Genomic DNA, 21,974 nt, shown 5'->3' with positions numbered 1-21,974 from the left:
TTTCCACAGAAAGCAGAAAAATAATTTATTCCAACAGATGGCAGAAATAAGAAATTCAACCCGAAAATACTTTGGTATAATTCTGTGGGTCAGATTTTCCCTGGAAAACGTGTTCTCCTACTGACTGCCCCACTGGAGACTTATTGTCATGTAACAGTTTTTTAAACACTCCGCTGATTCTCATGTTGTGAGCAGGCAGGAGCCATCTTCCAATCCATCGGTTCCAAGGAGAGAGTAACAGTATTTCTCAGAAGACCAGCACTTTCCATCTCGGAAGAGTACATAAAGATTTTACAGAGGCAGCACAGTTTAGCTCAAAGAGGCACATCATTCAAAGTGTAAAAAAGGTGACAGGAAAAAAACACAGCATTGTAGAAAAAGGCACTCAAATGTGGGTGAACGTTTAAGGCAGCTGGTGGCCACAGTGGGCACGTCAAGGAGGTGGTCTGGGTACTGAGGTGATTTTACATCTAGAGGAGTTCTCTCCGTGACCTGCAAAACAAAACCGTTCCAGTAACTGGGCCTTTCCACCATCCTCAGGAGAGCAAAAGGGTAACACCAAGAAAGTCAACCAGGCTAATCATTTCAAATATTGTATTGGCCAAAAGGTCTGTTCGTGTTTTTCTGTAAGATGGTGTGGAAAAATCCAAACAAACTTTTTGGCCAACCCTATATACAGGTGCTCCATAAATGTCTGAATGAAAGTGGGCTTAGTTAAAACGCAAGGTTCCGGCAGGACTGTGACAAGAAGTCCAGCTACCAAGGACAACGCTAAACCGAGGAGCCCAAGTCCTGGTTGACAGTGTTACGGAAAGCAGGAAGAGTGGAGGGGACTGAAACCAGTCGCACTGGCGTCTGACAAGTTCACTTGGCCTTCAAGAACCTGTATATGCACTTTTCCTCCAACAAGGAAGCCAGGCTCCCACAGGTGGGCAGGCTTTCCCTATGTCAAACTCCTCAACAGCAGGCTGCTTGGTACTCGAGATGGCTCACCATTCTTGCCACCCCAAGTGTAGGTGACAAAGGAGAACTTTTCTACAAGTTTAAAGCTGCAACACCACCTTTGCAGAGCTAGCAAGCATTTAAAATAGGTATCTTCACACAGTGGTCTCATGAACTCCTTCATGTAAAGCTGATTTGATGTTTTATAAAGTCACATATGCTTACTTTTGAAATTAAAAAAAAAGGAAAAGAAAATTAAACAAATAGTGTCTTTAAGAGGTAATTTCCACACAAGCACTGAGTTAGTGGGAAAACAAGCTGTTTATTTAGATAAACCTAAAACAAGAGGTTTATTTAGGTGCAGGTGGAGTGAAGGGCTAATTAAAATTCAGATGAGGTGTGGTTGTGGCAGGCAAATTTGACAAAGATTGAAGGCTGAAAAACCCATAGGTAGACCAGATGGACTCTTGAGATTTTCCAAACCAGTGGCACATCCAAGAGAATCCACAGTGCAGGGTGATTAAATGATAGGTTTCCCAAGGCCCCGGGGCCAAGGTGCCTGGAAGCAGACAGGAGACTGCTGCTAAGTCCTCCTGGAGCAAACCGGGTGGGCCAGTTTTCCTGGATGGTGGGAAGCACTAGACTGCTGGGGGCCCGCCAGGGCAGGACACTGGAGACAGTTAACTGAAGATGTCATTAGAGGGCTTTTTTTTTTTTACCATGTATTAAGGAAAACACCAGAGCAGGCCAGGTAGGGTAATGGCCAGAGCTACCAGTTTCTTCCTCGGCTTCATAAAACCTTGGGTGCGTGCTCGGCCACCCAGTAGTGTCCAACTCTGCAAACCCATGAACTGTAGCAGCCAGGCTCCTTTGTCCATGTGACTTCCCAGACAAGAATACTGGAGTGGGTTGCCATTTCCTCCTCCAGGGGATCTTGCTGATCCAGGGATCGAACCGACATCTCCTGCACTGGGCAGGTGGATTTACCGCTGAGTCATGAGGGAAGCCCTTCAGAAAAACTTTCCTCTGAACTGATATCATTTTCTCTTCTCCTACTTAAGCCAGCGGAACAGCCCTCTTCATAGATCTGAGTTTCAGGCAGATTATTAATTTTTCTTGAGAATATTTGAAGTAGTGAAATCAGATTGTGCGTGTGTGTTAATTTCTATGAAGAGCATACTGTGAAACTTCCTCATTGTTTAGACCCTTCTGGGCAAATGAACAACCACAAAAGAGGAAAACGAGTCTTCACTTCTGGAAAACCACGTAGAGAGAGGGGATGATTTTCCCTCAAGCTCAGTGATACCAGTTTAAGATCAATGTGAGTGAGCATTATGTCCAGTGGCACAGACTTGTGGTCTGATTTTGGAGTGAATTAAAGAAGCATATATTCTAATCGTCTCTCTGATATGAAATAGCCATTTTGGGGAACTCGACCAAAGGGTCCATGTTCTCATTTTGTAAAATAAAGGAATCACAAGGCTACTTTCAGCTAAGATTGAGAATGAAAACAACAGAAAAATATTAAGGCTAGAACCAAGAAATTTGCTCAGAGAAGAAGGAGTGGATATATTTTTTTAAACAAAGAATAGATATCATTTTTATCCTTAATTTTTCATTTCGGATAAATTCACAAAATAATTCCTTCTTTACTGTAATGTGTAATGTATATATTTATTGTAGGAGATTGACTACAAGAGGGATTTAATCAAACTAAAGGCATGAGTGCCTCACAATTCCAGGCAATGCACTGAACGGACGGCAAAACCTTCAGAGCCAAATACTCTTAGGACAGAAGAGAGCACCGTGAAGCCACTGTGGCCAGGAAACACAGTGCAGGGATCTGCAAGCTGGACATTCAAAGAGAAAACATCAGAAAGAACGAAGAGATCGGGTGAGTGGGGACCAGACACCAGGACAATGCTCACCGAGTCGTGTGTTTACTAACTTGCCTTCTGAATTAGTGAAGGGCATAGTAAGAGGCAAGAAAAGCTAAGGAAAGCTAATTAACTTGAGAAAACAAAAACAGTGTGGCTAGAACCAGCAGGTCACTGAGGAAAGTTGTGAAAAGAGAGGCTGCGAAGGTGGTTTGAGGGCAGATGTGGCAGGCCTCAACCGCTGAGTGAGAAAATGAGACAGAATCTGCAGATCAGTCATTCTTATCTTCTGTGGTGCATGGGACCTTCGTGACCCTGACAAGTTGTGCTTACAACACGTAACATACAGCATTCCAAACAGCATGTACCCATTAGAATCAGAGACCTCATGATCTACAAAAAAGCCCTACGGTAGCTCATACAGAACTATTGAGTTTCTGGGGCAAGCAGTGATGTGTTCCAGGAAGTGCTGTATCAGGAAGATAAACAAGGTAGTGGTTAGTAGATACCCCGAGTACAGAGGCAGCCACTGCAGTAATTCAGAGTTGCAGGGATCAGTTTAGAAATTAGGGTCCCAGAAAGAGAAACAATGAATAGACAGGCAGACAAGTGGTAAAACAGGCTCAAATGGATTCAACGGAGAGAAAGGAGAAAGAAGCCATCGAATGGGTTCTGACCCTAAGTGACAGGGAAGACTATGACAGGCTTAACCATAAAGCACCTTGAACTATTTAAACTTCTCACAAGTATGGCTTAATTCCAACCTCTCAATAGATCGCAAACCCCTTTAGAGCCCACAGATTCTTCTGAAATCCCCACTCATGGTGGATCACAGTGCTATCCATCTCGTGACATGCAAATATTTTTGGAATGTATAAGAAAGCAGCTCCCTCAGGGCAGAGGCCTAATAACCAATACTCTGTTCCTCTCTGGTCCAGACTTTGTAATAAAATAGAATGCCTGCCCTTTTAGGACTGTGGTAAACTATATAGACTCATCTAAATATATTACCATGATGTAGTTAACTAACTAACTTATAGAACAGTGGTCTGAAGCCACTCTGAGTAGACTCTACACAAGTATCACATCCCCAAAGCTGCAGGAAAATGCTGTTCAGTCATAAGTCATGCCTGACTCTGTGACCCCATGGACACGTCAGGCTTCCCTGTCCCTCACCATCTCCCAGAGCTTGCTCAAACTTATGTCCATTGAGTCGGTGATGCCATCCAACCATCTCATCCTCTGTTGCCCTCTTCACATCCTGCCTTTAGTCTTTCTCAGCATCAGGATCTTTTCCAGTGAGTCAAGTCAGCTTTTCGCATCAGGTGGCCAAAGTATTGGAGCTTCAGCTTCATCATCAGTTCTTCCAGTGAGTACTCAGGGTTGATTTCCTTTAGGGTGGACTGGTTTGATCTCCTTGCTGTCCAAGGGACTCTCAAACGTCTTCTCCAACACCACAGTTTTGTAGGAAAATAGGACATTGGAAACATAGCAAACTTGATGTGATAGTTCCCATAAGTATCTCATGGATCGAGGCTCTACAGGCAGAGCCTCGACTGGCAGGGGGCAGAGATGGACTGAGGATTGTTCTTCGAAGTACTGGGTAAAATTTCCAGCCAATAAACATAATGTGGTATAGCTCAGTCTATCAACATATCAAAGCAAACTACGGCAATTAAAGTGTTTAAAGTAACAAAGGACTGGCTAGCTGTAAGTGTCCTGTCTGAGATCAACGCAATTTCATCTGTATAAAAGTATTCCATAGCTTCCATAACTGTTCCTCATTTTTCTCGCTGAATACCATGCCTGGCTTACACCTCCTACTGTCCAAATCTGGCCTCTTAAGAGTCACGTGCAGAACTGAATACTTTTCCTTACCAGGTGAGGACAAGTCTAAATCTGGTTTCTGCACTCTTTTATCATCCCAGATGTCTTCAAAGTTCTAAAAGGGTTTTATTTAGCTCATTCTTTGAATTTTACCAGAGAAAAGTGAGGTTCTATCTTAAGGGTTTTGTTTGCTCCAATGTTAGGCAGAGATCAGATCTCCTGATGTGATAATTCCAAATGCCTAGAGCTGTGGTGCTATCACAATCACTCCCTTAGACGTGGGATCAGCACGACCTGACGCTCATGGCCACGGCTGCCTGGCGAGCTCTGTTTCCTGGCATTCTGCTTTCAAAGGAACAAACTGTAACCTAAGGGTTTCAAGCGGTCTTAGTCTGTGCTGTGAACCAGAGTATAAGTGTTAGGAATTCATCCACCGGGTTACAAACATGTGAAAATGAAAAGAATGGGCAAATGAAACAGATCCCCCCACACAGTATGATTCAGGGTAGAAGGGCCCAATTTACTTATGGTAAAAGGTGGAAATGAGGCTCAAAGGAAGGTAAGTGACTGTCTCCACTAGAACGAGATCCCACTCTGAGGCCTGAGGTTCTCAGCTTTAAACCCAATCAATATCCTCATAGTCAGTATAGCTAAGAGGAAGGACAGAAAATACAACTTGATGGAAAAAACAAAAAAGGCAGTTACACACACACACACTCTCACATACAAATCAGATTAAAAGAAAATCTAATTAAAAGGGAATTAAAACCCCTTTGGGCAGACAAAACTTTAAGAAAAAAAAAGTTGCCTACCTATCAGAATGCCAAAAATTCAAGCTATGAGGAAATGGGCACTCTCACACACTGTTGGTGGGAATGTAAAAATAGTACAGTCCCAACAGAAGGGAATGTAGTAAGATCTAGAGGAAGAATTTATACCTTTAACTCAGAGATTCTATTTTCAAGGACTCTAATCCAAAGATTACTGGTAAAAACACAAAAATACGAAATACATGCAGGATGGCACTGTGGCTTTATCATCAATAATAACAAAAAGACTGGAAATAATCCAAAGGGGTATTAATGGCTATACAAAGAATGGAGGAAGATCTCTATACATGGATAGGAGGAGCAATCTCTGGGATATATTTTTTAGTGAAGACAGCAAGGTACAGAATAGCAAATGTAATATGACATCTCCCCTGTAACACCTGTGTATGTCAAGGGAGGATGGACATGCATGCCGACATATACATATGTATGTGCTATCTCTGCACAATGAAATACTGCAAGGATAGAGACTTCTACGAATGTATCTTATTTATAATTTTGACTCTGGAAATGTTCTACATATTCCCAAAAAAGTAGCAAATAAAAAAGAAAAAATTACTATAAACCGAACACAAAATAAATCATTTAAATCTAATTGTATATCAAAATGATAACCACCAGATGAACTAATTATTTCAAGTAACCTCAGAAAATAGTATTTTGTTTTTCAAACAAAGCAGCAAAGAAATTCTACACTGCATTTGATAACCTTATAATTAGTAGATATATTGGTGTTATTTTTAAAATACTTTATATTACTTAATTACCACTTTGATTACCCTATAATATATAGTTTAATATGTCCTATAAAACACAGGATAATCCTATATATCCTATAACATCTGGATAATCAAAGTCAGTAAGCTAGTCTTCAGGAACCAAGATTTTCAGCATACGTGAATGAAATTCAAGTATAAAACCAAAGAAGTCAAATAAAAACCCTGTACTGTTACACGTGAATTAGAAATACCGACATAAACTTGTGATTTTTTTTTTTTTTTAATAAAAATGTGTATTTTCTGGCTTTGTCCATGGTAAAGACTTAGAAGTAACAACCCACCCTACCAGAAATGAATGCACCCAGCAATCAGATGGTTTTAAAATACTGCTTCCACTAGGGGGAGAAAAGGGTCAACTAAGCTTGAGGACTGACTCATGAACCAGGGATCCTTTCAGTCAGAAATTTAGAAAGCAACTGGAGGGAAAGCTGATTCCAGGTGAAGAAACACAGAAGAGGGGTCTAGGACACCTTGATGTTGCCAGAAGCAGAACTACCAAAGACTAACAGCGCGAGGACACGGACGCTGGTCCAGACAGGTGCCCGTGGGGCCCAAGACAGAGCTGAACCTAAACAGGGTGATAAATGTGTACTGATTACAACTGAAAAGCAAAGAATAGAAAACCCCATTGGACTCCCTGGAAGTAACTTGGGCACCAATATCTTACTCTGAAAATTAAAAGAAAAAATTAAATATATATCCTGCTTTTCTTATCTGATCTATATGTCAAGGTTACTAAATAACCCTAGTCGATGAAGAAAAGTTTGTTTCCACAGAAATCTTTCACCTAATCAAATATGTGAGTAATAAAAGAAGTAAAAAATTTCCATTTTGCAATTTCTACTGCAATGCAGGCTAAGATCATCAATGGATAAAAATCACTGGATAAAGGTTGACAGAGACCTCTTCACCTGGAGGGATCAGAATCCAGCACCTTGGCAAAGACCAGAGAGCCAAGCACTGTGTGCCTCCTGATATAAGGCAATATGAAGTTCACAGAACCATTTAAGTATGCTTGCCAAAAAAGCTGAACCTGAATCTAGGGAAGCATTTAGCACTAACCTCCATTTAACAAAATGGAGATAGAGGAACAAATGACATGAGAAGTTTTCTGACTCTTGGCCAGTGAATAAATCTTTCCACTACACCACTCCTCACTTCTCTGATGCTCAGGAAACCTGCAATTTTAAGACCAATTTTCAAAACGTATCTGTCTCTCTCTGCCAAAGCATTCACAGATACCCTTCATCTAAAATCTGTCTGCCACTTCAAGTTGCTGAATCTCGAAATACCAAGTATAAATAGTCATGTTCTTGATCTGTGCCCGAAAGACCACATGCAAAAGTAATTCAAAAATATTCTGGGTAAGAATACAATTTTTAAAAATCTTGTGGATAAATCCTTTGGTAGAGTGAATGGCCTAAGTTCTATTTCTGCTATTCAGTTGTGTTTGCTTTCTGAGCAGCCTGCCCTTGCCAAGTGTTAAAAGAAGGAAAAGTCCAGGCAGACTCTAGCTGACCGACTGACAACACTGATGGGAAAAGGTCAAGGGCATAGTCACCTCAATGACTGAGTACCAGTGAGCAGGTCTTCTTCCTCAAGGCCAATGATACTTGAGGTACCAGATGGTTTCATTTTTCAACTGTGGTCCAAAGAGAGGGTTGAGTTGGGCCAGAATTGCAATCAGCCAACTAAAAAATAACGGGGAAGGAAGCACAACAAAAAGTGGTGAAGTCATGCTGGAATAGGACCATTATAAGTTAGGACGAGGAGAGTGCTTTGGTAGAATTTAAATCTATTCTGTTCAGACCATATTTTCAATACATTTAAAGTTCATAAAACACATCATGTTTAATGGGAGAATACCTTATTAAAAAAAAAAAGGCTTCACAGACCAAATCCTGTCTTCATTTTGATACATTATTGACACACCAATGAAGCTTCATCATAGCACGCCTCTGATCTTTTCACTCATATTCTTAATTCCCTTTCCAAGTATTCAAGATCTCCTGAATTCACATGACACTGTCATTCAAGAGTGTTTTTGCCTAATCTCAGTTTGTCAAAATCATAACTTCTGGGTTCAGGAAAAATCAGTTTACTTTATCCATTCTCCAAATGCTAAGACCCACAACCAATATGACACACCCATACTTTAAAAATCTTTTATCTATTTATTTACTGACTGCCCTGGATCTTCGCTGCTGTGAGTGGAGATTGCTCTCCAGTTGTGGCGCACAGGCCTCTCATCGCAGTGGCTTCTCGACTTGTGCTCGCAGGCACAAGGGCTTCAGTGGTTGCAGCTCACGGGCTTAGCGGCCCCGTGGCATGTGGGATCTGCCCAAACCAGGGATCGAACCTGTGTCCCCTGCATTGGCAGGCGCTTCTTAACCATTGGACTGTCAGGGAAGTACAACACACCCATTTTTACTGGTACAGCCAGGGTTAAACCTCAGCCCACCATCTCCCAATTCCAATGTGCCACTTGAGCACCCCTTTTCTCATTATCATCACCACTAAAATGTGTTACATATCTGTGGGGCCCCAGTGGAGCTGAACCAAATGGGCTTCTAACTGCCCTTGCTTACTTCAGATCTGAAGTAATAAGGTATTCCCCTGTATCAGACTCGATTACGGAGGACGTATGATGGTGTTACGTCCTTACTTCAGGGTTAGAAGTGAAAAACAACACATAGCCCCAAACCAACTTTAAAGTTTTCTTCTACCATTCACAAAGTTCTGAATAAGTGCTCTTCTATCTGATACAGGAACCCACATACCCAGTGAAATGTGAAAATCACTGAACTCAGACCAAAGCAAAGAACAAAAATAAAGAGTAAATCATACATCTGATAAGGGGCTAATATTGAAAATATATAAAGAACTCATACGACTCAACAGAAAGAGAGCAGGCTAACGTCTGGCCATTCAAACCATTCCATGGTTTACTTCATTAAATAAATATTTAAGGTGGCCTCAGCACACACAAGAAGAAAATGAAATGGCACCGCCCTCGCAAAGCTTACAGAATACAGCATCAGGAAGGAAATATGGTGAGGCGAAGGAGTAGAGAATGATGGAGGCAGTACTCCTGTGATGGGGTGCGCAGGAAGGCCTTTCCAGGAAGGTACTGCTACAGGGGAGCCCAGAATGAAGCAGAACACACAGTGCCTTTAATTCCTTTTCAAAATACATGAGTTTTTATTTAAATTAGAAATAAATTGCTCTCATTTACGGGGAGGGTGTCTGGTACCCAAGCCCAGACTCTATCTGCTACAGATCCTAGAGGATGGATTTCAGCATCCTAATCTGACATCACTGTCCTGTCTGCATGGGATCCTAGGAATTGCTTTCTAAGGAAAGTAGATAACCTGCTACAGTAGTCTCTTTCTGCTATTTTAGGACTTTAAATTCCCCTAGAAGAGAGGAAGTAGCCAAACGCAACCAGGCCACAGTCTGGTTAGATCTCTTTTCTTCCATTTGCTGTAATTTTTAGAACTCTCCCAATCAAAGGATCAATAAGCTGATGCTGATCCCTGACCATCAGACTGCTGAAGAAGTCTACACACACCAGCTCTAGCAGCTTTACCTACAGAAAGAAAGAAGGTACCAGCCCTCCCAACCCCACCCCAACAGAAAGCGGTTCTGTGACAGGAAATGTGACACCTGAGGACACTGGGCCAAGAGAGCTACCTCAAGCTGACTCACTTTATAAACAAAAAGTTAATTCAGAGGAGATTCTCTCATCTGTCCCTAGAACTCCAGTATTTGACACAAACAAAACATGCGGCCTTGTAGCTGAGGTTTACCATCTCTCTGAGAAAAAGAGAGAGGAGGGCACAAAGGCAGACACACTGGAGAGCTGTGGCCACAGAGAGCACGAACGACGCGGAGCTGACAGTCATGGAAAATTCCACACAGACCCAGGGCTTTCCCGATCCCAGCAGGCAATGGAAGCAGACAGTACAAACAGTGTCCGTCCTTTCAGACTGAAATACTGGCCAATGCTTAGAAATGCTAAATAAAAACATGTTAGAGCCTCGCCTCTGTCTCTTCTCTTTACCAAAAATGTATAATACTTAATAAAAACAACCATCTCCCAGCACTTTGTACGATGAAGGACAGCAATGCCTCTTGATTCTGACTGAATGTTATAAACAGCCAGAGAGCTTTAAAGAAAAAAATCATGTTCTACTTCACAAATGACCTTTAATTTTCCCACAACATGGTTAAGGAAACTGAGAAGAGAGAGATGAGACATTCGCCTGTGGTTGATACTAATTAAGTGGCAGCAGCTCCTGAACTCATCATCAGGTCGGGATGAATGTTCCTACTACAAAAGTTACCTTCTGAAATACTTTACCTGACAGCAGTTCAGAAGGCATCAGTTTAGCTAAATCTAAACTGTCTGGGAGTTAAGGAAACAAAGAATCCATCTGCTATCTATTGGTGAGGTCCACCACTGAGCCTTTGGTACCTGAGGTGAAAAAGAAATATCCAGAAGCAAGAATGAAGTCCCCTCTGCTTGCTCAGATCAGTATTCAGAAACTTTTTTGAATTTAACTTTACAGACTATTTTTAATGTTTCAAGTCAAGCAAAACAGCTTACTTAAAACAATCACCACCACAACAAACCAAAGTTCAAGAAAATTGCTTGGGAAACAGCCCAGGTCAGTTCATTTGAAATTTCGTGGTGGAATTTTTCTCCCTTGTAACCAGCTGAGTTCTGTGCCTGCCCTTCTGGTTACTGCCTGACTTCAGATTTTTCTTTCAAGCTGATAAACACAGTGGAGAACTCGAAGGATTTAAAAAAAAAAAAAACAACAAAAAAAACCCCACTCTGAATTGATGGAAGTGGGTGGAGAAAGAGCTCATATTCCAATGAATCTATTACTTCATGTGTCCAAGAAAAGAGAACTAAATGTACTCTTCATATTTGCCCAAACTGTACCACATGTCTCCACAACCTGAAGTCCAGCCTAATAACTAACCTTCTGAGCTTATTCAAACTACCAGGGAAGCGACAGCAGTAACATCTTTCAGACAACAGTGGCGCTGGAATGGACCAGAGGTCAAGTTCACCTCCCTCATTTTAACAATAAAGAAACTATGTCCTAGGGAGCTTAATACTCCCGTGGCGAACAGGGAAAGAGCTGGAAAGGGAACTCAGGACTTGAGTCCCATGATACTGGGTTGCTTCCATGGGGCATTACAGACGAAACACATCGGGCAGCTTAGAGTTCCTCTTTTATCCCACAATTCTTTATGAATGCCACGCTCCAATGTCGGCCCGAAGGGTGCCAAAAGGAATCTCGGTCGAGGGGCCCCGCCCCCACCCCCACCCCGGGGTTCAGGAGCTTATGAGAGACAAACCAAGAGTGGTGGGAGCCTGCTTTTGGAAGAGAGAGGAATAGGGTATTCATCTACAAACACTCCTGGCCACTGATCATGAGCTCAACTCTTGGTCATTAGAATTCTTCAAGCACAAAATACCTCCTCCCCACAGAAAAGGCTATACCGAGCTCGCTCAAAATCCTGCTTTGTTCTTCTGTTCCACATTCAGATAAGAGAACAGGGAACAGAGGCATGGCTATTTCCCGGTGACGCTCAGGTCAAGCAGACAGCGGCTCGCCTTCCCTGTCGGAAAAGGGGAGCCGGGCTAGGGCTTCCCTTCCGCGTTCCCTGCAGCAAGGGCCCCTTAAGAGGCAGCAGAGACGTGACTTGCCCTGTCTCTACTGAGATGACTTCTGTCAAACACCCTCATTCCAGTCCAGTGACGCAAATTCTTTCAAGGGCAGTGATGTTATTAGATACTATTAGAAAGCATGGAATTCAGTATTAGATAGGGTTAGATTCAATTTTAACTACATCAAAAATTAGTGGATGGTCAGGGAACTAGATGCCACACGCCTGCAACTAAGAGTTCGCGGGCCACAAATAAAGATCCTGTATGTTGCAACTAAGACCTGGTGTGGCCAAATAAATAAATATTAATAAAAATAAGTGGAGTGACTCTAGGTACCTGACCTTCAACCCCGAGCCTCAGTTTTCCTCTGTGTAAAACGAAGATAATAATCCCTGCCCTAAGATGTTAAGAACCAAAGGAATAATAAACGAAAGTGCTCTTGTAGTAGCTGACAAATAGATGTTCAATAAATACTAGTCATTTCTTCTCTTTCTCTGTGAGACAGCTAAAACTGTATTCAAGCCACAGAATGAAATACAACCTATTTTACTCTACTGAGGAGTTTCTCAGGCAGCACTGAGTCATGCCCATCTCCACCTCCTCTCTCACCCCCACCCAGCCTGCATGAGGCAGAAGTCTAAGACAGTGCCCCCAAATTCCCATCCCCTTGCATATACACCTGTATAAACAGGGGGTGGTGGATATGATGGGAGAACACCGCCATGATTAGATTATGCTGTAAGATACAGCTGCCTTGACAGGGAGAGACAAATACTGGGCATCACTTACAGGTGGAATTTAAAAAATAAAACGAACTAGTGAATATAAAACAGAAACAGACTCACAGATACAGAGAACAAAACAGTGGTTACCAGTGGGGAGAGGGGAGGGGAGGGGCATTACAAAGGTAGGGAATTAAGACATACAAACCATTATGTACAAAATTAGCTACAGGGATGTACTCTCAACACAGGGAATATGGCCAACATTTGATAATAACTATAAATGAAACGTAACCTTTAAACATTATGAATCACCATGCTGTACACCTGAAACATAATATTATACATCCACTATACCTCAAAAAAAATATATATATATAGCTCGCTTTAAGAAAGGGCAATTTCCATCAACAGATAAATGGATAAAGAAGATGTGGTACACACACACACAAATATTATTCGGCCATAAAAAAGAATGAAATGATGCCATGTGCAGCAACGTGGAGGGACCTGGAAGTTATCATACTAAGTCAGTCAGATTTACTTAGTATGATACACAAGAATCTAAAAGTTTATACGCAGGAACTGCTTTGCAAAACAGAAATAAACTCATAAACAGAAAACAAGCGTACGGTTACCAAAGGGGAAAGGAGGAGAGGGATAAATTAAGAGCTTAACAGATACACACTATTATATGTAAAATAGATAATCAGCAAGGAACTACTATTAATACATAGCACAGGAAACTATAGTCAACATCTTGTAGTAACTTACAATGCAAAATAATCTGAAAAAGAATATATGTACGTGCAGGTATAACTGAGTCACTTTGCCGTACACCTAAAACACTAGAAATCAACTGTATGTGTGCTCAGCTGTGTCTGACTTTTTGTGACCTCATGAACTATAGTCTGAAAGGGGATCTTCCAGGCAAGAATACTGGACTGGGTTGCCATTTCCTGCTCCAGAGGATCTTCCTGACCCAGAGATCGAACCTGCATCTCCTGCACTGGCAGGGGTATTCTTCACCGTTGAGCCACCTGGGAAGCCCGTATTTCGATTAAAAAAAGAGAAAAGGAAGAGAAATTACTGAGTGGGCTTGACCTAATCAGGTGAGCTCCTAAAAGAGACAGGAGTCTTCCTGACCAAGGACATATGGAGTGCATATACCATTTATTAATTTATTGCCAGTCATCTTGTAATGCACCCTGTAATAAGAGCTCTGTAGTAAACACATGAGTTCCTTTTTCTCCTTTAAAGTGAGCATGATGTCAAGCTTCCTCAGCAGACGGCGCTGGAGGGGCACGGCAGGCAAGGGCCAGAAGCTGGGGGAGTGGGTGTGAAGCCACCTGGTGGAACCTGCAAGGCTCTAGCCCAGGGCACGGTCATTCTTCGAGGTAGAGGCAAGGCCTGGAAATAACCTTTCTGCAGCCCTCTCAACATGGAAACCAGAGCCCCTGCTTGGACTACATGCTTCAAGGTCCTTCTGCTCATAGGGTCGCAAGGATTCCCAACACACACCCAGGTCACTGATCTCCCATGCCCGCTCTCCTGCCTGTACTCTGGAGCGTGGCCAAGTGTTTGCCCAGCAACTCCAGGCCAACTCCAGCCTGGCCAAACCAATGAATTTCTCCGCTCTCTGGTGGGCTGAACTATGCCTTCTCCAACAAGGTCTGGACCCTCTCCCAGTTGTCTGTGCCCGTCCTTGTCTCCCCTGAGCCCTCAGGTGCCAGGCAGAGTTCCCTTCTCTCTTATGGTTGCTCTTCTGCCACTGTGCACAGTTACAGTAAACTTCCTGTGTTTAATCTACTGTATGGTTTCTACCTCCTACTGAACCCAGGCTGCTAGAGGATGAGAAGGACCGGGCAGAAAGGAAGATTCTCTCTTGCTAGCTTTGACAATGGAAGGGCAAGGAATGTGGATGGCATCCATGAGCTGAGGGCAGCCCCAAACTGAAACCCAGCCAAGGAAACAGAACGCTATTCTTCCACAGTCATGGGAATCTGGAAGAGGACCCCAAGATCCAGAGAAGCTACAAACTTAATTTCCATTAGCCTGAAGCCAACTATCTCTGCTACGGCCCTTTCACTACTACAGGGCAAAATAGGAATATGCCCTATTTTTGACAGCTCTGAATTTGAATTATCTTTCCTTTTTACTTCCATACTTTCTATACTAGGCCTTTCAGTTCAAATTCTCTTACCTGCCAAATTATAAATAAAAAGATTATATGGTCAGAATAAGATAAACAGATTTTCTCATAAAGTACATAATAATAATATGCTGGGCCAGATACCTAGATTTCCTTTCCACTATCAACAAGTCAAGACATTCTAATACTTCACACACATCCACGAGAGAAATGTAAGCAAGTCTCAGACCAAAAAAACTAAGCGAAGGCAAGTACTCCTCAGAGGGAAATAAAGTGACTACAGGTTGCTTTCCATACTCTGAGAGCATATACTAACCCAGATTAACTTGTGCTTCTGTTTTCAGACCTCACAGGACATGAAAAACGGTAGACAAAGCTCAGGGCCCATTCAAGGCAGAGGGTCTAACAAAAGTTTCATGCATACCCCCTAAAAAGCTAAGACCCCAAAGCATTCTCTCTGTCTGAAGGCAAGGATAAATAAATCAAAGAACACCCCTGAGTGGAATGCTAGGAAAATACACTGTCTCAGAGACCAATACCAAGCAGGAGGGAGAAAAACACTGCCCAGAGAATTAGTCTTCATGCAAGTCTGCCCGCTCAAATTCATACTTTGCTGTTTTTTTGTTTGTTTAGTCACTAAGTTGTATCCAACTCTTTTGTGAGCCCCTGGACTGTAGCTCACTAGGCTCCTCTGTCTACGGGATTCTCCAGATAAGAATACTGGAGCAGTTTGCCATTTCCTTCTCCAGGGGAATCTTCCTGACCCAGGAATCAAACCTGCATCTCCTGCACTGGCAGGGGGATTCTTTACTGCTGAGCCACCAGAGAAGCCCATGGTTTTAAAAAAGAATATACTGAGAATTTTATTTAATTTAATGACACTCTGCTGATGGCCTTAGGCACCTGGTAGAAGCAATGTAAATCCTTTCTGGAGGAGCCCACCTTCATACCAGGCCTCAAAGAAGTCATACAAATAAAACTAGAGAAAACAGGGGATTCCTTGGTGGTCTGGTGGTTAGACTCCGTGCTTTTTTCACTGCCCAGGGCCCAGGTTCAACCTCTGGTAAGGGAACTAAGATCCTGCAAGCCACAAGGCGCAGCCAAAAAGCAAACAAACATCTATAGGGAAAATGAACACATGACAGTCAAATATAACTAAACGCATATGGAAACAAGGCACCATGAGTGAGAGACAGCAAAAGCAGATATAAACCTGCGAGGACTTCAGATAATGGAATTATCAGATACAGACTATAAATAAACTGCCTACTATTTTTTAAGAAATAAGATACACTTAAAATATATGCAGGAAAAGAAAGGAAGAGGCGAAAGAAAGGGGAAGACAGGAAAGGAAAACAAAACTATAATAACAGCAAAAAGAACTTCTACAGAAATGAAAAACTATAATACTTGAACAGAAAAAAAAGTCAATAGGTAATGTTCTGGTTTTGGTAATAAGTAGCTTATATCAGCGGAGAAGGCAATGGCACCCCACTCTAGTGCTCTTGCCTAGAAAATCCCATGGATGGAGGAGCCTGGTGGCTACAGTCCATGGGGTCGCTAAGAGTCGGAAACGACTGAGCAACTTCACTTTCACTTTTCATTCGCATGCACTGGAGAAGGAAATGGCAACCCACTCCAGTGTTCTTGCCTGGAGAATCCCAGGGACGGGGGAGCCTGGTGGGCTGCCGTCTATGGGGTCACACAGAGTCGGACACGACTGAAGCGACTTAGCAGCAGCAGCTGGTATCAGACTCATTCTATAGACAGTAATTATAAACTCTGAACAAAATACAAAAAAATAACTAATTGATGGTACTAGAGAGTGTCCAAAGCAGGTAGAGTCTGAAGAGATTCAATCCTTGAAAGAAACAAGGAACTTTTATACAGCATTTCCCCAGAGGACACTGTCCAGTCTATGTGACGCTCAAGCAAAACACTGCAGTCTTCTTGACTTGAGGTATCAAAAGGTAAGTTCAGAGCTGCCAGAGCAGTTGGAAATTAAGACGGGAAACCTCAAAAAAGATGTCACAAGGGTCCCAAAACATGTTTAAATTCCCCTTAACTCCTTGGCTCATCCCGGAAGCAAGCATGCAAATGCCAAGTGCTGGTGGAAAACACCCCGAGGGCCGAAAAGACAGAGCAGAAACTGCTGCTGCTGTGTGTGACAGAGAAAGAGAACTTGGAGTCTGAAGTTAGAGGGGCTTGAAACACCTCAAACTTTCCACTGAAACCCCAGAAGGGCCACATCTTAATGGAGAACTCACTCTAAGGGCAAAACTGAAATAGATCTACCCCAACAAAGGGTAAAACCAACCTTCCACAGGTTTAAGGTGATCAATTAATAATTTAAGTAGAATCCAGAATTCTACAATATCTTGTTGTTGCTCAGTCGTTAAGTCATGTCTGACTCTTTGCAACCAGGCTCCCCTGTCCTTCACAATCTCCCAGAGTTTGCTCAGATTCATGTCCGTGATGCTATCTAACCATCTCATCCTCGGCTGCCCCGTTCTCCTTTTGCCCTCAATCTTTCCCAGCATTGGGTCTTTCCCAGTGATCTGTATCTAGCTTTAGTAAATATCTAGCTAGATTCAATATCTAGCATTTAGTAAAAAATACACAGGCAAAAGAACCCAAGAAATATAATCAACAGTCAAGGACAAAGGAATCGACAGATTCTGAGTCCAAAATTATATAGAAGCTGCAGTTAAAAGGTAATGTTTCTCTGACTTCCCTGGCAGTCCAGTGGTTAAGACTCTGTGCTTCCACAGCAGGGGGCACAGGTTCGATCCCTAGTCAGGAAACTTCCCCATGCCAAATGCATATGAGGTGCACCCCTCCAAAAGGTAATGTCTCTTAAGCAGAAAGTGAAAGTGAAAGTCGTTCAGTCATGTCCAACTCTTTGGGACCCCATGGACTATACAGTTCATGGAATTCTCCAGGCCAGAATATTGGAGTGGGTAGCCTTTCCCTTCTCCAGGGGGATCTTCCTGGCCCAGGGATCAAACCCAGGTCTCCCAATTGCAGGTGGATTCTTTACCAGCTGAGCCACCCGGGATTTACCCACCCAAGATTACTGGAGTGGGTAGCCTATCTCTTCTCCAACAGATCTTCCTGACTCAGGAATCGAACCAGGGTCTCCTGCATTGCAGATGAGGGAAGCCCAAATCTGGCCTACAAATGGCTGCGTGCTAGAGGGCAAGGAGCTAGAGTTCTATGTGAGGGAAATCAAGGCACAGAAAGGCAAATAAATCCTCCTCCTTCCTATGCTAGCTCATGTAATAAAGGCGTTTATTGTTCTAGAATAAACACAAAACAAAACAGCATTATAAATATGTTTAAAGACTTAGAAGACAAATTGGCTATAAAGAATGAACAGATTGAGAATCTCAGCAACTAAATTAAAACATCAGTAAAGAACCAAATAAAAATTCTAGAACAAAAAAGTTTACTATATGAACTGAAGAATATTTGGATGGGTTTACCATAGGTTGGAGACGATAGGAGAAATAGTGAACCTGATGAAAAATCAACAGAACTTATCCAATCTGGAGAAACAGGAAAAAACATTGAAAAGAAAATCAAAGTCTACCATATGTGGAATTGTAGTCTCAGAAGGACAATGAATAGAGCAAAAAAAAAAAAAAAAAAAGAATATAGACTGAAATTTTCTCAAATTTGGTGGAAAACAGTTAAGATCCAATAGCTCAGCAAACCCAACCAGAATAAATTCAAACAAAACCACACCTATGCACATCATAGCAGAATTTATACTGAAAAGCAAAAATAAAGAGAAAATCTTGATAACATTCAGAGCACAAAGAATGCATAAGGAACAATTATTCAAATTACAGCTGAGTTCTCAGCAGAAATAATGGAGGACAGATGATAATGGAAGAGCACCTTTAAAACTGGCTGAAAGAAAAAAAAAATCCTTCAAAAATGAGAATGGGGACTTCCCTGGACGCCCAGTGGTTAAAAATCCACCTTTCAAAGCAAGGGACATGGGCTTGATCCCTGGTCCAGCAACTAAGATCCCACATCCAGTAACTAGAGAGCCTGCCCAGAGCGCCTCCATGCCACAACTGCTAACCCTGAGCGCCACAGCAAGAGAAGCCCCCACAAAGCCCACAGCTAGAGACAGTCTACTTGCAGTGAAGATCCAGCACAGAAAAAATTTTAAAAATAAAAATAAATACATAAAATAAAGGGGAGGGGGAGAAAAATACAAAAGAATAGCTAAATGCCCTGGAGGAATTAAAACCGAATACTCAAAATATTCCCTTAACTTAAAGGAATGCATAAAAGGACAGAGGAGCACAAATGAGTTGAGCCAAACAGAAAACAATGAACAGTGAACCCAAACCTAGCTATAATCGATACATTACTTACATTAATTGTGTAAGGAATATCCCTTTGCCAAAAGGCAAAGACAGTCAAAATAGAAGAAATAGTAAACCCAAGCAGTATACCGTCTTCAAAAGGGCACGTTCTAAATATAAAGAGACAGATATAATGAACACAGGAAAAGCGGTACAATTACTGATACAAATAAGACGGAGTAAAAATTGAGTTAACGAGTATTACCAAGGATAAAGATATCTGATAATGTTAGAAATGTTAATTCATCAGAAGACATATGACAATCATATATATGCATCCCTCTAATAACAGAGCTGTAAAACATATGAAACAAACAAGGATCTTTCTTTTAAAGAGAAATAGAAAAACCCATGATTATAGCGCCCTAGAGCCTGTGCTCCGCAACAAGAGAAGCCTCCGCAGTGAGAAGCCGTCTAGCCTCAAAGAAGAGCAGCCCTGCCCGCTGCAACCAGAGCCCTAGGACAGTCATGAAGACCCAGCACCGTCAAAAATAAATACACAAATACAGTTATTTAAAAAAATAATTTTTAAAAATCACTGATAATAATACATTTTTCTTATTCTTCATTGCAAATTTTCACACACAGCATCATCGTATTCAAAAATTCAGCAAACCGTACTACAACATAATCAGGTCAAATATTACTCAACATAGCAGAATTAAGGTCTTCTGGTCTCCTGGTCAACATTTCTTTTTCTCTGTCACTCTGCAGGTAAGATTTACAATTAGTCACGTGCTTGCACCTTCACAATATAATACTAAATTTCTAATTTACTCTGAAGATGTGAGTTCTGTGACTTAGGGTAAGCTACAACATAACTCAAATTAACAACTAATCTAAGACCAAGAGAAGGTGTAGAGTAGTAACTAAAAGGCCTGTCTGCTTAAGAAACAAAAGTGATCTTGCGCCTCAGAGAGGGAACCGTATTTAGAGCGTTCAGGCTTTCCTCTGCTGAACTAGTAACACAAGCTGGCTGTTCTGGCAGAGATCCTGATTTATTCAGAACTCAAACAAGGTACACCCCATGGAATCTAACCTTGGACTAGAACAAACTGGAAAGAGGGACGAATGCCACAAACAGAAGGCAATTCAAAAGCCTATGACTATTTCAAAACATAGCTTTGTTTAGGAAATCTAGTTTCTTTGGGCATGTCTTACTATAAACGAGGTATGTTCAAGAAACTATATGTATAGTGCCAAACAGTAAAGGTCCCTTTGAATTTCAAATTAAATGTATTACAGAATCACACCCCTGTGTAGAATGAGGTATGTAAACTATTTGGAATTTGAATTCCGCCTGCAGATTTCAGGCAGATATTTTGTAAATAGGATAAATGATCAAATTTCAAAGAAACAAGAAAAACACAGTTGCATACAGGCTTCCCTGGTGGCTCACTGGTGAAGAACCGCCTGCTCACGCAGGAGACACAGAGTCACTCCCTGCTCTGGGAAGGTTTCACACGCCGCAGAGCGACTAAGCCCGTGGGCCACAGCTACCACGCCAGTGCTCCAGAGCCCCGGAGCCCCAAGTACTGAGCCTGCCGCCACGGCTACCGAAGCCCCTGCACCTAGAGCCTGTGCTCCCCAATCAGACAAACCATCAAAACGAGAAGCCCACTGACTGCAGCCTGAGAGGAGACTGCCCACCACAACTGGAGAAAAGCCCTCACAGCAACAAGACCGAGCACAGCCAAAAATAAATAAAATTTAAAAAGAAAAAAAGAGAACCTTAAAAAGAAATTGCATGAAGTCTATACCACCCAGCACATTTCCCCATAAAATGGCCTCTGGAAGCATTCAATGTTGCGACACTGTGTACTAACTACCTTTATTAACACACTGATGACAGTACTGACCCACTGGCAACAAAGCCGCCGCCAGCACACTGGGACAAAGGAAAACCTAGACAGCAAGAGGCAAGGCTCAACCAGTTCTCAACTAAGTCACCAAGACTCAAAGTAACATAATTTCCAACCAAGTCCAGTTATTGTATTTTATACTTGAAAATGAAGACATGAGGCATGAGACTAATTGGAAAGGTCTCCTGCCTGTTTTAAAGAGAATATCCAGGAAATTAACCAGATTTCAAAGATCGTGGAGGACCAGAAAGTCACAGAACACTTTTGCCTCATTTTTGTTTAATCTCAAGTCATTCCTCTGCACAATAATTTTCTCTCTCTTTTAAGATCCTACCACCAACCTTACTGCTCATGCAGAAGAGATCAAAGGAATGAAAAAAAAGCTTTTTCAATCACAGGACCACTCCTTGGCTCCTGGATTGATAAAGAGCTCCCTTGCTGGAATTTCTAGAGGGCATTTGATTAGGTAGGACAGGCTGGTACTCAATCACCCCTACTTAGATGAGGAATTGTTGATGCAAGTACTTCTCATTTACTCTTTAGAGCTAAACACAGCTAGAATAAGAACGTCCTCTATTCACTACCTGTCAGACTTCCATTCTGGGGAAGTGTGAAATGTTTCACACTTCAGGTCTTTCGGGGAAGACCCAAAAAAGCCTCTTCACCTTTCTAAAAAGAAAAGACTAAAACAAGGCAACCGCACAAAGTCTCATCATCTAAGCCTGCGTGTCAAGGCAGTTAAACATCACCCTCAGCCACACTTCCATCATGCTATATGATTCAGCTTTAAACACCGCAAGCTGCACTTAAGCAAGTAATCTAATGGCCAGACAGCCAAAATTCATGGTAATTTAACTCTTTGACAGGCGCAGATTTTGATGTATGCCAATAACTAGCATTGGCTCCTACCCACAA

At 42.1% G+C, this 21,974-nt stretch overlaps 1 protein-coding gene across 2 annotated transcripts in view; it reads right to left on the bottom strand.

Moving 5' to 3' along the window:
• ATP6V0E1 (ATPase H+ transporting V0 subunit e1) overlaps positions 1-21,974 on the bottom strand; it is a 29,944-nt gene continuing 7,970 nt past the window's right edge. The window contains exons 3-5 of one of the 2 annotated variants that reach the window (XR_011562388.1): positions 19,208-19,307; positions 7,817-7,946; positions 1-492 (exon numbers count right to left, since the gene is read on the bottom strand). Coding sequence is in view for 1 of the 2 variants with exons in the window: in XM_019983026.2 (XP_019838585.1) it covers positions 7,853-7,946 (94 nt within the window). In the remaining variant the exon portion in view is untranslated. The remainder of the gene's footprint in view (positions 493-7,816; positions 7,947-19,207; positions 19,308-21,974) is intronic. The other variant, XM_019983026.2, reaches the window with a different exon arrangement.

Source organism: Bos indicus, chromosome 20, assembly GCF_029378745.1.
Source record: "Bos indicus isolate NIAB-ARS_2022 breed Sahiwal x Tharparkar chromosome 20, NIAB-ARS_B.indTharparkar_mat_pri_1.0, whole genome shotgun sequence".
NCBI lineage: Eukaryota > Metazoa > Chordata > Mammalia > Artiodactyla > Bovidae > Bos > Bos indicus.
The sequence above is the reverse complement of the archived record's forward strand: the minus strand, read 5'-3'. Positions and strand labels throughout refer to the sequence as shown.